Source organism: Rhinoraja longicauda, chromosome 2, assembly GCF_053455715.1.
Source record: "Rhinoraja longicauda isolate Sanriku21f chromosome 2, sRhiLon1.1, whole genome shotgun sequence".
NCBI classification, from domain to species: Eukaryota; Metazoa; Chordata; class Chondrichthyes; order Rajiformes; family Arhynchobatidae; genus Rhinoraja; species Rhinoraja longicauda.
In genome coordinates this window covers 61,329,344-61,345,504 of record NC_135954.1, presented here as the reverse complement: position 1 = coordinate 61,345,504, position 16,161 = coordinate 61,329,344, and the positions used below count along the sequence as shown (strand labels likewise).

Sequence of the window (16,161 nt, the reverse complement as noted above, 5' to 3'; positions counted from 1 at the left end):
TCCATGCTGTATCTCTAAACTAGACTAATATGCAGGGAATGATGGGATGTAGATCACAAGCAGGCAAAGGAATTAGTTTAACCTGGCATCATCTTTGGCACAGACTTGTGCTGTACTGTTCTATGTTCCAAATTATCTTTGGTATTCCCTACCAAACATGAACAAGAAAATTATCTCCCCTTTAGCATAAATGGTGTTTGAGTATAGTTTTCCCCTCTAACCATAGTTGGATATACATTTGGAAATCACAGATAAAGGAAAAGATTTTCTGGTGATTTTTATAAAGTTAATGCCAGATCACTAATTCTGCATTGAATGCATCTGTAAAGAGTGCAACAGCACACCATGTGGATACTAACAACCTCGGCATTTAATGAGCAGCTGCACAATTCCAGACATTGCTGTTAATTTCTCCAATAATGCAAGCAAGCAGGGAAGGATTATATTGCTGATTTTACACACAAATTCCCACCTGTCACAACATCATTAATATCAATTTGTATCCTTAGAAAGTGAATCACAATTCAACAATGTTCCAAAGCTGTTTGGGAGATTTAAACCACAATCAGATTAGTTACCCCAAACAAGTTATTTATTTTTTAAATGAGTTGAATTCTTAAAGAAGCATTTGGAGATTTACTATCCCCATCCACAGTTTTTGATGTCTGAATGGAGCTCACTTCATTCATCTTCATTAAGCACTTTAAATGGTATCAACATTTACACACTTAATCACCTTTGAGAGGACCTGCTACTATTATGTGCTAACAACTTCTTGCCATAGTAATCAATGGGGAAGTTAGACAAATAAAAATGTTGCTTATGAACACCTACGATCATTGCCAACAGCGTTCAGAATGAGGGGGTGGGGTGGGTGGGAGGTTTGATTGTTTTCAAACCAACAATCAATATCTGGTGGGGTACCACAGGGATCAGTGCTGATGCAGAAAATAGAAAGTTGTGAGGACTCAAAACGCTTACAAAGGAACATAATAGGTTATGGGCCTGTCCCGCTTTAGGCGATTTTAAGGCGACTGTCAAAGTCGTAGCAGATCGCCGAACTTTTCTTTTACCCGACGACAATAACCACGACAATGCCGAGTCAGGTCGAGATTACAGCGTCTTCGGAAACATCGCAAAATTCCCACGCTGTCAATGCTTCTCCGGCTTCATAATTTTCGCCGAAATCACTGACAAGTCGGTAAGTACTTGAGAGTTTTGAACTATAACATCTTGTATGGGTTACTTAAAAACCAAGCATCACTGTAACAACACTGTAACTGGATTTACTTCCAGTTTACTAATAGCTGTATTTTTTATTTTTTTATTTTTTAAGTGGTTAAGTGGATTTTTGTGAAAAGTGTGTGGGCATTCTTTGAAAATGTACGGGAGATGCATATCTGGTTTCTGGGTTGCATATCTGGGTTGGGACCCCACTTTAAATGTAATGGCTGATGGCCATAAACATCGCGAAATTCCCACGCTTACCTGACCGTCAAACTGTCGCCTCCAATCTACCTGTCAAATGTCCTGACGGTAAATAAATTGGTTAAACACAAGCATTTGATGGTATTTTGAAATGACTTTACTTATTTTAATATAATGTGCTTCTAAATGCATCTAAGAGAACCTAGCAAACCTGGGTACAGCAGGCGACAGCGCCCGCAATAAGCAACGATACCTGGCGATAAGTCAGCTGATGCCGAGAAATTTCACTCCGGATGATTTCTCAGCGACACGCTGAGATCCACTACGATTCTTGGAAGACACCTCACGATCATGCCCGCAACACCCGGCGAACTGTCGGCGACAGCCTCCTTAAAATCGCCTAAAGTGGGACAGGCCCTTTAAGTGGATTAGCAAGAAGTTTGCAGCTAGAGTATAACGTGGGAAAAGATGAGGTTATCCATTGGAAATAAGAATGAAACTGAAAATTATTATTTAAGCAACATAAGTGGTACAAATGGATCCGGGGTCACCATAAAACCATGCAGATGATTAGGAAGGTTAATGGATTGTTAGCTTTTATTGCAAGTCATAAGGACATTTCCACGCAACTTTACATGCCACTTGTGACACTGCACCTGGAGTAATGTGTACTGTTGAGTTTATTAGAGGTTGACCATTGAAGAAAAGTGTTTGTTTGGATACCACCTAGTATGAAATCTATGATCTTTAGTCCTCCAGCCACATAATGGCTACAATGTTGCTACATTTACTTTGTGCTTGCAATCCATTCAGTCATTGAATAGATTGCAAGAGACTGTTATCCTCCTTAGCAAATACATGTTTGCCAGGAAGGCCGGGGAAATTCAGTGGTTTTTATTAAGCTTAGTTCCTTCATAAAGGCATTGTGCAATGTGGGCTGTCCCCCTAGACAAATACTAACAAATATCAACAGCTGCTGGGAAATTATAAGTGCCGTGAAAGACACACACTGGTGTGCTTGAAATTCCCCAGTGCTCTTGAGCAAGCTGATGTCCACAGCTCAGTACTACAAATTGGTAAGGTAAAAAATGCAGGCCTTCCTGCTCAAGGACAGGCTGGTGCTAGGTGCAGTGACAGGAGGGTTTGATAACAAAGAGCCACTGTTTTACAGCCTTCCTGTCACTGCACACAAATTAGCTGAAATCTGTGTTAAAATCCCATGAACTACTTACTTTAAGATTGTAAAAGAATAACAACTAATGACTTTCCAAGAGAAATAAGGTATCCCAAAATGCTGGAGTAACTCAGCGGGTCAGGCAACATCTCAGGAGAGATGGAATGGGTGACGTTTCGGGTCCTATTCCTTCCAAGAGAAATAACATGACTTTCTATTAATATGTTTACTTGAAAGGAGATGTTCAGGGCAACTGTTTTTTTTGTACAGGTGGGTGCCTGGAACGCGCTGCCAAGGGTGGTGGTGGAGGAAGATATGTCAGTAGCATTTAAGAACCTTTTAGATAGGTATATGCACATGGGGGGGGGGGGACAGTTTAGATTTTTTTTTGTAGGAAAGAACTGCAGATGCTGGTTTAAGTCGAAGGTCGACACAAATTGCTGGAGTAACTCAGCGGGGCAGGCAGCATCTCTGGAGAGATGGAAAGGGTGACGTTTTGGGTCGAGACCCTTCTTCAGTCGTTTAGATATTTAAATGCACAGTGTCTTTATGACCTTTATTTTTGTGATTTTCTTCACTATCATTTAGCTGACTTGATATGTATGAATGTAATCCTTTTCTAGTTTAAGTAGGGTGAATTAGAATAAAAACACTTAGCTCATTTCAGGTGGGATGTCAGTGGTTAAAACATGCTTAAGCTTCCCTTTTTAGAAGGGGAAAAATATCAACAAAGGTATCGATTACTGGAATTTCTCTACTTTTGGAAAAATGGCAGGTGGCCTATTTACTGAAGTCTTATCCACTTTCCCATTAGACTTCATCCTTTAGTAACATAGTTCAGTAAACAGGATTTTTGCACACCACTGCAAGTCACCATCTAAGATTTTTCTTTTCTCTATCCCAAAATGCAAAATGACCAATCTATGCAAAACAGAAGATATTCAATCACACAATTGAAAAACAGTTTTTCTTTTTAACTGGCACAAGAGTAACAAACATTTCCAGCCCAAAATTCAACCGGACATATCTGGGCCCAGATTTGTTCTTAATATCAGCAAAACCAGAACCAGGGGCCACAGTTTAAGAATAAGGGGTAGGCCATTTAGAACGGAGATGAGGAAAAACTTTTTCACTCAGAGTTGTAAATCTGTGGAATTCTCTGCCTCAGGAAGCCAATTCTCTGGATGCTTTCAAGAGTTAGATAGAGCTCTTAATGATAGCGGAGTCAGGGGGTATGGGGAGAGGGCAGGAACGGGGTACTAATTGTGGATGATCAGCCATGATCACATTGAATGGCGGTGCTGGCTCGAAGGGCTGAATGGCCTACTCCTGCACCTATTGTCTAAAATAGTGCCCCAAATGACCTGTTTACCCTTACAACAAATAAAGGGACTATGTTGATCCAAAGCATCCATCATTGGGCAATTTTGCAACAATCTGGTCTTCCCAGCAGTGCTGGACTGGGATGTCTTCCTACTAACCCACTCCCTGAGCGACCCCAATCACATCCATACCCAGAGAATTGTGAATCTGTGGAACTCTCTGCCACAGATGGCGGTGGAGGCCAATTCACTGGATGTTTCCAAGAGAGAGTTAGATTTCACTCTTTGGGGTAACGGAATCAAGGGATATGGGGAGAAAGCAGGAACGGAGTACTGATTTAGAATTATCAGCCATGATCTTATTGAAAGGTGGTGTTGGCTCGAAGGGCTGAATGGCCTACTCCTGTACCTATTTTCTATTTTTCATACTTGCCAGCCTCACAATCTCCTGAACGCCTCCACCAATCCACCATCACTCCCTCCAAAATCAAAATCTGGCATTTCTGATCCTCCCTATCCCCTTCTAGCAGTGCCGGGCTCTGATGCACTTTTTTCCTCATCTGGCCAAACCCATGAACAAAGGCCTCCTTCCTATCTGTGTAGCAAGCAGTAGATTCTCAGTGAATGTACGAAGTTCACTCCGGTGCATCCACTGCCTAGCGATCTGAACCAGCAACTGGAAAGATGTAAGGGAATCAGGATGCAAGGGAATCTCCCAAAGCAGGGCGCAGACATCTAAAGTACTGCTTTCAGTCCAGGAACTCCCCTCGCTTTGTGCTCGCGACTGATGTCCAGTGCAATCGCCACTCGCACTGCCAGGAATTGAGGGCAATTCCGAACAGCCCGCCAGTCAGAAAGCTTGGGAGACATCTCATGCCATCTTTTTCTTGCATTTGAGGCAGCAGAAATTATGTAACGCCCTCCAGGCGCTGTAGCCAGTGCAATGTGCTGTTGTCAAGGGCCATGAGGTCTACCCCTCCACCAGGGGGATGGAGGACAGTGCAGTCGAAAATGACGTGCTGCGCTGTTTGCTGGTCTGCTCCACACACGCAGGCTGCTGATGGACGCAACCCCCAACGATGCATGTTGGCATTGAACCGGCCGACCCCTGTGCGGAACCGGTTCAGGGCGACCCACTCTTTGCGGGGCATGTCCGAGCCGGCTGGGGCTGTGGTGTTCGGTGCGATAGTGAATTGAGGAGGTCGCAATGTCTGTTCCCAGCTGGTTCTCCATGCTCCTAGTATGTTGAAACTAGAGCCACAGAGGGTCACTGCATGACAGGAGAGAGGGTGACGAGATGGCAGGCATTGAGGTCCCAGTTGCTGTGAATCCTGGGCGAGGTGGTGCAAAGGATGTTTGGCGTTTGATGGGGCCTTGCACGCCAGCCTATGAGTGAAGAACACTGCGAAGCTTGGCGGGTGCGATACCTGCGAGCACCGGCAGGAGATCCGTCGGAGTAGGGCATAAGCAGCCAGTGATGATCCGCATGGTGTCGTTGAGGGTGGCGTCTAGCTTGCTGGTATGAGCGCTGCGGCACCATGCTGGGGCGGCGTACTCAGCGGCGCTGTACACAAGTGCAAGAGCACTGGTTCGAAGAGTAGATGTCCTGGCGCCCCATGACGATCCGGCCAAGCAACGCAGGAGGTTGTTCCGTGCCGAGACTTTAGCACGGAGAGCTTCAAGGTGTTATAGACAATAGGTGCAGGAGTAGGCCATTCAGCCCTTCGAGCCAGCACCGCCATTCAATGCAATCATGGCTGATCACTCTCAATCAGTACCCCGTTCCTGCCTTCTCCCCATACCCCCTCACTCCGCTATCCTTAAGAGCTCTATCCAGCTCTCTCTTGAAAGCATCCAACGAACTGGCCTCAACTGCCTTCTGAGGCAGAGAATTGCACACCTTCACCACTCTGACTGAAAAAGTTCTTCCTCATCTCCGTTCTAAATGGCCTACCCCTTATTCTTAAACTGTGGCCCCTTGTTCTGGACTCCCCCAACATTGGGAACATGTTTCCTGCCTCTAATGTGTCCAATCCCCTAATTACCTTATATGTTTCAATAAGATCCCCCCTCATCCTTCTAAATTCCAGTGTATACAAGCCCAATCGCTCCAGCCTTTCAACATACGACAGTCCCGCCATTCCGGGAATTAACCTAGTGAACCTACGCTGCACGCCCTCCATAGCAAGAATATCCTTCCTCAAATTTGGAGACCAAAACTGCACACAGTACTCCAGGTGCGGTCTCACCAGGGCCCGGTACAACTGTAGAAGGACCTCTTTGCTCCTATACTCAACTCCTCTTATCATATCATATCATATATATACAGCCGGAAACAGGCCTTTTCGGCCCTCCAAGTCCGTGCCGCCCAGTGATCCCCATACATTAACACTATCCTACACCCACTAGGGACAATTTTTACATTTACCCAGCCAATTAACCTACATACCTCTTGTTATGAAGGCCAACATTCCATTGGCTTTCTTCACTGCCTGCTGTACCTGCATGCTTCCTTTCATTGACTGATGCACTAGGACACCCAGATCTCGTTGAACTCCCCCTCCTCCTAACTTGACACCATTCAGATAATAATCTGCCTTTCTATTCTTACTTCCAAAGTGAATAACCTCACACTTATCTACATTAAACTGCATCTGCCATGTATCCGCCCACTCACACAACCTGTCCAAGTCACCCTGCAGCCTTATTGCATCTTCCTCACAATTCACACTACCCCCCAGCTTAGTATCATCTGCAAATTTGCGTGTTGCTTGTAGGACAGCTGCCGATCTAGTTTCACCCCGAGGTATTTAGGAAATGGGTTGTAGGGTAGGGGTGACCCATTGAGTGTGACGGTTAGCTGGCGTTGAGCTTCCTTGTTGTTCAGGTGAAAGGCCGTTGTGGTGGTTTTTGCCGTACACAGTTTTAGTCTCCAGGTCTTAAGGTAGCCTGCGACGTTCCATATCCGCCAAGAGCACATCCTCAACATTTGACCAACTCTTGTCCGAGTGCAGTAGGGCCAAGTCATCTGCGTATCCATACTGGCGCGAGGCAGATCACTGATATAGAGATTGAAGTGCATGGGGGCCAGTACCGAGCCTTGGGGGACTCCGTTTCTTAGGCGTCGCAGTCGGCTAGATTGTCCGTCGCTGGTCTTGAGTACAAAACTGCGGTTGGCAAGGATGGTGGCAAGGAACCGCACTAAATAACGGTCAGGGATGGTTCGGAGGAGCTTCAATATCAAGCCCTGGTGCCACAGTCTCACATCGGTTAATTGGCTGGGTAAATGTAAAAATTGTCCCTAGTGGGTGTAGGATAGTGTTAATGTGCAGGGATCGCTGGGCGGCACGGACTTGGTGGGCCGAAAAGGCCTGTTTCCGGCTGTATATATATGATATGATGATATGATATCTCAGGCCGGGAAATCAGGAGACCGACGCCTCACGCTGCTTGCGTCCAATGAGCTTAGGATAGAGGTGGCAAGGTGGCATTGGGGGAATTTCTTCCAGATCAAAAAAAGTACTTTTTTTTCCCCCCTCGTTCATTCCCCTTGAACAAAAACAGGACATAAATTTAAACAATAGCAGGGCCACTGAAACTTCCGTAAAAAAATATATATCTCCCTGAGTTGGAGTCTGCAAGACGAATCTCAATGACACCGACCGTGAAGCGCCGCCAACAGCCCCCGCTGCAGTGAAAGTGAAACTAACGTGGTAGCTCGCTTCCCTCTGCTCCCAGCGTCGTGGGAAGGGCGCCGGTCCTTGGCCGAGGGGCGCCCTGCCCTCTCTCAGCGAGGGGCTGAAGGCGGGGCCCTGCCTGCATCGACCCGCCCGGGGCTGCGCTGTGCTGCCACTGCGCTGCGCTCCCGCCGCCGCCGGGGTCGCTGCGCTGTGCTGCCGCTGCCGGGGTCACTGCCGCCGCCGCCGGGGTCGCTGCGCTGTGCTGCCGCTGCCGGGGTCACTGCCGCCGCCGCCGGGGTCGCTGCGCTGCGCTGTCGCTGTGCTGCCGCTGCGCTGCGCTGCGCTGCCGCTGCCGGGGTCGCTGCGCTGCGCTGTGCTGCCGCTGCGCTGCGCTGTGGAGCCTGGAAGGGAGGGCTGTCTGTCTCCGTTCTGTAACCCCAGCTCGGGCGGCGTAGGTCGGGAGTGTTAACTACACGCTGCTGCTGCTGCTGCTGCTGCTGCTGACATTGCAACCCTGACACGCACAAGGTACCGAACAAACTTATCCAACTCCAAAAGAAAGGAGATATCGCGCGGGTTGCATGCAGACTGGAGTGGGGACGGGCTTATCATGGGAATGACGTCCTTGTTGTTGTGTCCCTTACGTGGATTCAATGTTAATTTGGACTGTTGGCGGCCTGGCCCACACGGAATGTGTTTTGCATATAAGTGTATGTTGATGTTTGGAAGAATTTACTTGTTGAAAAAAAAGCTGCTGCTGCTGGAGGAACTAGGCGGGTAAAGCAGCATCTGTGAAGGCAATTAGTTGGCTGTTTCGGTCGATGCTCCAAGATCAATCCAGCTGAACTTGCTGATGTATTGCAGCAGTTTGTTTTTGTTTTGCTTCCAGTTTCTACCATCTGCAGTTTCCCGTGTCTGCATTTCCACGGCACTCCCCTTTCTGTTGCAGAGCGGAAGCAATGGCTGCTCACTGATGCCTCAGAAACAGCACAGCGTTTCCAATCCCAGCCTCTGGATGGAATCAGGTAGCTGGTTGGGTTCATACATTCTAGGCGCAGTTAGGCCATTCGGCCCATCAAGCTCTACTAAGCCATTCAATCATGGTTGATCTATATCTCCCTCTCAACCCCATTCTCCTGCCTTCGCCCCATAACCCCTGACACCGTTACTAATTGAGAATCTGTACAATTTATTGCCCTGAAATGCAAGGCTCGGGAGTCGTTCATAACAGTGATGTGATGGTGTGTTTTCTATTTAGCTTGTGAGGCATTGACTTGGCCTCCACTGCCATCTGTGGCAATGAATTCCACAAATTCACTACCCTTTGACTATAAGAAAATAACTCCAGATGCTGGTACAAATCGAAGGTATTTATTCACAAAATGCTGGAGTAACTCAGCAGGTCAGGCAGCATCGAAGGTGTTTATTCACAAAATGCTGGAGTAACTCAGCAGGTCAGGCAGCATCGAAGGTGTTTATTCACAAAATGCTGGAGTAACTCAGCAGGCCAGGCAGTATATAATTTGCCTGACCCTTTGACTATAATTCCTTCACAGAAATTTTCAGGAAATGGCAGGAAGATTTTTAGCCTTGTGTAATGTTCTGAAATGTATTTGAAAAAGTTGGTACAATTGGCATTTTGTTGAACTTTTAAAATCTAGATTTATAAAATGGAACTCAAGGTTAATAGTTTTAAATTAAAATGGTGCATCAGACTTTTAATCCCAATAATTTAATTACAACAACGTTGGCAAGATGTGACACACTTTATGTGTATTTTTAATTTCTGTGGGTATTTTTTGCCAAGATTCCTGTAGGTATAGATCAATTTCTTAAATAAGTGATGCAGAATTATCAGTTTATACTGATGAGAAAGGTATGGAGCGCCAGTGCACTTTATTGCCCTGAAATGCAAGGCTCAGGAGTCGTTCATAACAGTGATGTGATGGTGTGTTTTCTATTTAGCTTGTGAGGCAGAGTAAAGCTGTTCCCAAACCAAGCTGTGATGCATGACAGTATACTTTCTATGGTGCATCTGTAGGTTTGTAAGAGTCACTTAAGCTGTCGAATTTCCTCATCAAGTAGAGATGTCAGTGTGCCTTCTTGGCAGTCTCATCAATGTGGTTGGTCGACAACAGATTATCTATATCTATCTATCTATTCTGCATATTATTAAAAATCTCATCTTGTTTGTGGGTTTGTGGATATATTTGATCTTGTAATACAGCCAAAACAGTATACGATAGCGCAACAATTTTAGGCCCAACCTACTCACCACTCCCCCGTGGTCTCAATAAATCAAGTTTTGTTACTTTTTAAAAACAATTAACAATAAACTTTAATAAATGTTCTTCCCCCCCCCCCGGCCAGGAGGACCGGCACCCGTCCCCGTGCCTGACCTTCCTCCCATGGTGCAGCACAGCGGCAGAAGGTCAAACAAGATGGCCTTCGCCACTGAGCTGCAGGAGAGGTTTCAGCTCCACGGCTTGTGCTGGCTGCCGAGGTGAGTGGCTCCCTCTCCCCTTCCCTGTCCCCCCTCGCCCGCCCACGGCCCCGGGGGACACTCCCCGGCCGGCAACAGGTCCATGGATCGTCAGTTGGCGGACTTTATTCACAAAATGCTGTAGTAACTCAGCAGGTCAGGCAGCATCTCAGGAGAGAAGGAATGGGTGATGTTTCGGGTCGAGACCCTAAACGTCACCCACTCCTTCTCTCCTGAGATGCTGCCTGATCTGCTGAGTTACTCCAGCATTTTGTGAATAAATACCTTCGATTTGTACCAGCATCTGCAGTTATTTTCTTATGCCGTCAGTTGGGGAAGGGTTGCCGGGCCCGCAGGAGACGTTTGCACACAATGGGGGTTATCGCACCTGCAGGAGAGGTTTGCACAGAGGGTTGCTGGGCCTGCAAGAGAGATTTAAAAATCACTTTTTAAACTTTAATACTTACGTAAGATGTCCGCCGATCACTTTATCAACTTTAATACTTACTTAAGATGGCCGCCGCATCCACGCGTGCGCAGTTGGGGGAGGGTTGCCGCTCGGAAGGTGGGCGGGGCCCGTACAAGTAATGGGAGTGGCAGCCAATGGGGGGGGGGGGGGTGTAAGGAGAGCTCTCCTGCCGCTGGAGAGTTTTGGATCAGTTGGGAGAGGGTTGCCGGGCCCGCAGGAGAGATTTGGACCCAACGGGTCCACGTCTGTCCAGTTGGTAATATTAAGGCCAAGGAACTTGAAACTCTCAAACATTTCCACTTCCGCACCGTGATGCAGTGTGGGTCATGTACTCCACCATGCTTCCTGAATTCAATACCTAGTTCCTTAGTCTTGCAGATATTGAAGGAGAAGTTGTTGCCCTGACACCGTGTCGCTAATTTCTCCATCTCCTTCCTATACTCTGCCTCATCATGATTCAGCCCACAACAGTGGTGTCATCTGGAAATTTGAAATTTGTAGATGGAGTTAGAGGCAAAGTTCGCCATACAGTCGTGAGCATATAGTGACTGATAATGCATCTTTGTGGGGCACCAGTGTTGCAAATTATTGTGGAGGAAGTGTTATCGTCTATCCTCACTGATTGTGGTATGTGGGTCAGAATGTCAAGGATCCAGTGGCAGAGGGGGGAGCTGATTCCCAAGTCCAAGAGTTTGGAGATGAGTTTTGATGGGTTTATTGTGTTGAAGGAGAAGCTATCGTCTATAAATCGGAGTCTAATGTAGAAGTCCTTGTTGATTACATGTTTGCAGAGATGATATTAGGGCTAGGGAGATGGCATCTGCTGTGGACCTGTGCGATGGTAAGCATTAATGTGCTTAAGGGAAAACTAGTTAAAGAATATAAAGCAAGATGGGCATGCTGAACATGGGAAGACAGTTGGGGCAGGCCCATGCCAATGTTATTGCAAAAAGTTGGACAAGAGTAAGAGAGGTAAGAAGTGGATTGTTGAGGTGGTATCAAAACATTGGCAAGGAATAGAAAGTTATAATACAAGAACGATCTAGTGAGAAAACAATTAGAAAATAATAACGGGCAAGAGCAGAGTGAACATGAAAGGTGGAGTTATTGAATAATACAGTGTGGAAACAAGCCCTTTGGCCCAACTTGCCCACACCGGCCAATATGTCCCAGATACACTAATCTCACCTGCCCGTGTTGGGTCCATATCCCTCCAAACCTGTCCTATCCATGTAAATGTCTAACTCTTAAATGTTGAGATGGTCCCTGCCTCAACTACCTCCTCTGGCAGCTTATTCCATACACCCACCACCCTTTGTGTGAAAATGTTATCCCTTAGATTCCTATTAAATCTTTTCCCCTTCACCTTAAACCTATGTCCTCTGGTCCTCAATTCGCTTACTCTGGGCAAGAGACTGTGCATCTACCTGATCTATTCCTCTCATGATCAATAAGATCACCCCTCATCCTCCTGCGCTCCAAGGAATAGAGACCCAGCCTACTCAACCTCTCCCTGTGGCTCACACCCTCTAGTCCTGGCAACATCCTTGTAAAGCTTCTCTATATCCTTTTCAGCTTGACAACATCTTTCCTATAACATGGTGCCCAGAAATGAGCAGAATACTCTAAATGCGGCCTCACCAATGTCTTGTACAACTGCAACGACCTCCCAACTTCGACATTCAATCCTCTGACTGATGAAGACCAATGTGCCAAATGCCTTTTTGACCATGCTATCTACCTGCGACCACATTCAAGGAATCATGTACCTGTACTCCTAGATCGCTCTGCTCTACAACACTTCCCAGAGCCCTACCATTCACTGTGTAGGTCCTGCCTACGATAGACTTTGCGAAATGCAACATCTCACATTCCTCTGTATTAAATTCCATCAACTATTCCTCAGCCCACCTGGCCAATTGATCAAGATCCTGCTGCAATTTTTCACAACCATCTTCACTATCTGCAAAACCACCCACTTTTGTATTATCTGCAAACTTGCTAATCTTGCTGTGTCTGTTCTCATCCAAATCATTGATTTAGATGACAAACAGTAACGGGCCTGGCACCTAACCCTGAGGCACACCACTAGTCACAGGCCTCCAGTCTGAGAAGTAGCCTTCACCATCACCCTCTGTTTCCTTCCATGAAGCCAATTTTCTACCTATTCAGTTATTTCCCCTTGGACCCATGCGATCTTACCTTCCAGAGCAGCCTACCATGTGAAACTTTGTTGAATGTTTTGCTGTAGCCCATATTTACAACATCTACAGCTCTGCCCTCATAGACCTTTTTGGTCACGTCTTCAAAAAATTCAATCAGATTTGTGAGACACGACCTCCCACGTACAAACCTATGCTGACTATCCCTAATCAGCCCTTGTCCGTCTAAATGCCTGTATATTCTATCTCTTAGAATACTCTTTAGTAACTTTCCAACTACAGATGTTAAGCTCACTGGCCTATAATTCCCAGCATTTTCCCTGCTTGCAGTTATGTTTGACCAACTGGAGAACTAATAATGAGCAGAATAGTTAAAGGGGAATCAGTGCCTGTAGACTTGCAAAACCCATGACAAAGAATCATATGAGATTATTTAACAAAATTAGATCACATGGACTTGATGGGTGATGTATTGCCATGGATAGAGTGTTAAATGGCCAAAAAATCAGGAATGACCAGATCATTGTTGAGTTGGAAGGCCCTGGCTAATGGGGACGTAGGAATTAGTGGCAGGTAGCTGCAGAAGACCATTTGCAACATATCCCACTTTGTTACTGATATAAAGCTGGATGGCAGTAGGAGTTTGGAGTTTCTTGATTACTTCCATAACAGCACAGTGATGATTCAATGGTGCTTTATTGTCATGCTGAAGGTACACTGGGTACACTGAAATTCCTTTTTATGGATACAAATCAGTAAAAATCTTATTGTACATAAGCACAATCATGCGCAAGTACAAGAATGCAAGAATAGTAGATTAAACTGAGGCACCATCTTGTATACTTAAAGTTTCAAAGTTGTTAAAAACAGAGCCTTATCTTGGTCTTAAAGGCCCGTTATCCTAGTGGCGGCACTGGATCAGAGTTGCAAGGGTTTTGCCTGGTCTGGTGATGATGTTAGTGTGTCGCTCCATGCTGCTGCAGGCCGCACCTGATCCCTGCTCTTGTCCGACCTCTGTGGGGACTAGCAGTGCATGAGCACATCGACCCAGACATGTCAATCTGCGAATGCACCGACCCTCTCCTCCCACAGCAACCACTCTGCCCAGACTCCATGCACTGGAGTGCCTCCCACAGTCCTGCCTCCCACAGTCCTCAGAACACTCAAAGTGCCCCAACCTGGTCACCAATCTTGAGTAACTCAGTGGGACAGGCAACATCTCTGGAGAGAAGGAATGGGTGACGTTTGGGGTTGAGATCCTTCTTCAACCCGACCCGAAACATCACCCATTCCTCTCTCAGAGATGCTGCCTGGCCTGCTGAGTTACTCCAGCATTTTGTGTATATCTTCGGTTTAAAAAGTTTTTTTTTAAAATTCCCCCAACCCCCCCCCCCCCACCTCCACCCTTCACATAAAACAAGCTAAAGAACACTAAAACATACATTTGACACTTACTAAAAAAACAACAAAGAAGGAAGGGATGAGGCAGACAGTTGGCGAGGCAGCCATTGCTGGTGCCACCCGAATGTATGAATGTTAAAATCTTCTATATACTAAAACTCTCGTTTGTTTATTTGTTTGTTTGCTGCTGAACTACAGCCAAAACAGTACATGATAACGCGACAATTTTAGGCCCACCTTACTCACCGTCATCCCTTTGGTGCTAATGGAAGAAGTTTCATTGAAATTGGTGTTATATTTTTAAAGTTATTCACATTTTATAGTTTAAAACTATCTCCTCGGGAGAGAGGGGGAGAGGGGAGTGAGGGAGGAGAGGGTGCTGCACCAATGCAGGAGAGGTTTGGGCCCAACAGGTCCACTTGGTCTAGTTAATCATTAGAAACTGGACAAATACACAATGTTAAAGTCATCAAGGTTGTGTATTATTTGTCATGTAATACCATCCAATATATTTCATTTATAAAATGCTATGAAATGTGTACAAGCATAATATATTATTAATTTGAGTATTATTATTTTGACCATTTCTGTTCAAATAAGAAAATAGCACACAATATGTTTGTTTTTTTCTGTTGCAGATAAATCAATGCACCCGTGTAATTGGTGAATGCCAAAAAGATTTAAACCCAGGAGTGAATTCTTGCTTCAGGCATCTGATATCCCCTTCAATCGCCTGAAGGTACAACTTTGGAGGTTCAGGCAACTGTGCGCAAACCTTGCATGACAGCTTAACAGGATTGCTGGACAATCATGGATTACTTTCTTAGTAAAGATTAAAATGGGCAATGCTATGTGTTGCCGATGGTCATATTGCCAAAGTGAGGTGAAATCAATGGCTGAAAGTGAACAAGCTTTACTGCATGTTACCAAAACCAGTTCATGCAGGACAAATGATGTTCGAGAGCAACCAATATCTCCTCAAAAATCAGAAGGCAGTGAGGATCCTTCAGAGCCAAGAAACAGAACTGACAACACTGAGGATTGTAAAAGGTAATTTTGTTTTCGTTTCAGTTCTGCTAATTTCACTGTTTACATCTGCTTTAGTACTGTTTCAACGTATTAGTCTATGACTTGGTGATTTGATGAAAAGGAATATGAATTCATAGCCATCCAACAGAAACCACCACAAAAGTGGTATTTCCATGATTTCAATGCATTTATGAATTGCAATTTTGAATTATTTTGGACATTAAAGTATTGAGTATATGGGATAGGGGATGGCGAGGTTAGCACAGTGGTGCAGCTGGTAGAGCTGCTGTCTCACAGCAGGCAGTGGGCTTGACTCCTGCACCCTCGGAAGTGCTCTGGGGAGTTCCAAGGCCAACTGCGAGAGGTGCTCCGGGGCATGGAGGCTGAAAGGTGGCGGCGAGGGGGTGAATTGGGCTGTTGGAGGCCCTGCAGCCGCCAGGGGATCGCGAGACTCGGGCGCTGCTGGAGGCCCCACAGAGGTCAGACAAGGGCTTGTATCAGACGCGGCCTGCAGCGGGATGGAGCAGTGGAAGACACTGACCGCATCGCTGGGCCAGGTCAACCCCTGCCACACCAACCCTGTGCCGCCGCCAGGACAATGGGCCTTTATGGCCAAAATAAGACTCTGTACGCTTATGAACTTTGAACTTGAACAGTTCAAGCTGGTGGCAGAAACGTGGCGACTCTTCATGTACTGCTTCGGTGTAGTCTACCATTCTTCCACTCCAATCATTGCACTTTTGTATTTATCAATGATTGTGCTTATCCAGAGAATGATTTTATCAGGTTTTCTGCAGAAACAAAGAATGTCGCTGTACCTACGTGCATAAAGCATCGTTGCCATTGTCATGTGGAGTTCTGTGATCAGTTTTAGGTTCCAGACGGCAGGAAAGATCTCTTGGTCTAGGAGAAGCAGCAGTGCAGACTTACCAGATTGGTAATAAAAAGGAACTGCAGACACTGGTTTCTACCAAAGATAGACAAAATGCTGGAGTAACTCAGCGGGTCAGGCAG

General features: G+C 46.0%; 1 protein-coding gene across 6 annotated transcripts in view; it reads left to right on the top strand.

Annotated features, from left to right (window-relative positions):
- Positions 1–7,926: 7,926 nt before the first annotated feature.
- The window catches only part of LOC144604973 (ubiquitin thioesterase otulin-like), a 37,578-nt gene continuing 29,343 nt past the window's right edge, over positions 7,927–16,161 (top strand). Inside the window, exons 1-3 of one of the 6 annotated variants that reach the window (XM_078419942.1) lie at positions 7,935–8,132; positions 9,975–10,107; positions 14,757–15,168. In XM_078419942.1, the coding sequence (XP_078276068.1) occupies positions 14,957–15,168 (212 nt within the window). In that variant the 5' untranslated portion in view covers positions 7,935–8,132; positions 9,975–10,107; positions 14,757–14,956. Of the gene's footprint in view, positions 8,133–8,450; positions 8,630–9,974; positions 10,108–14,756; positions 15,169–16,161 lie in introns of those variants that run through there. The other 5 variants (XM_078419971.1, XM_078419952.1, XM_078419963.1 and 2 more) reach the window with 5 other exon arrangements.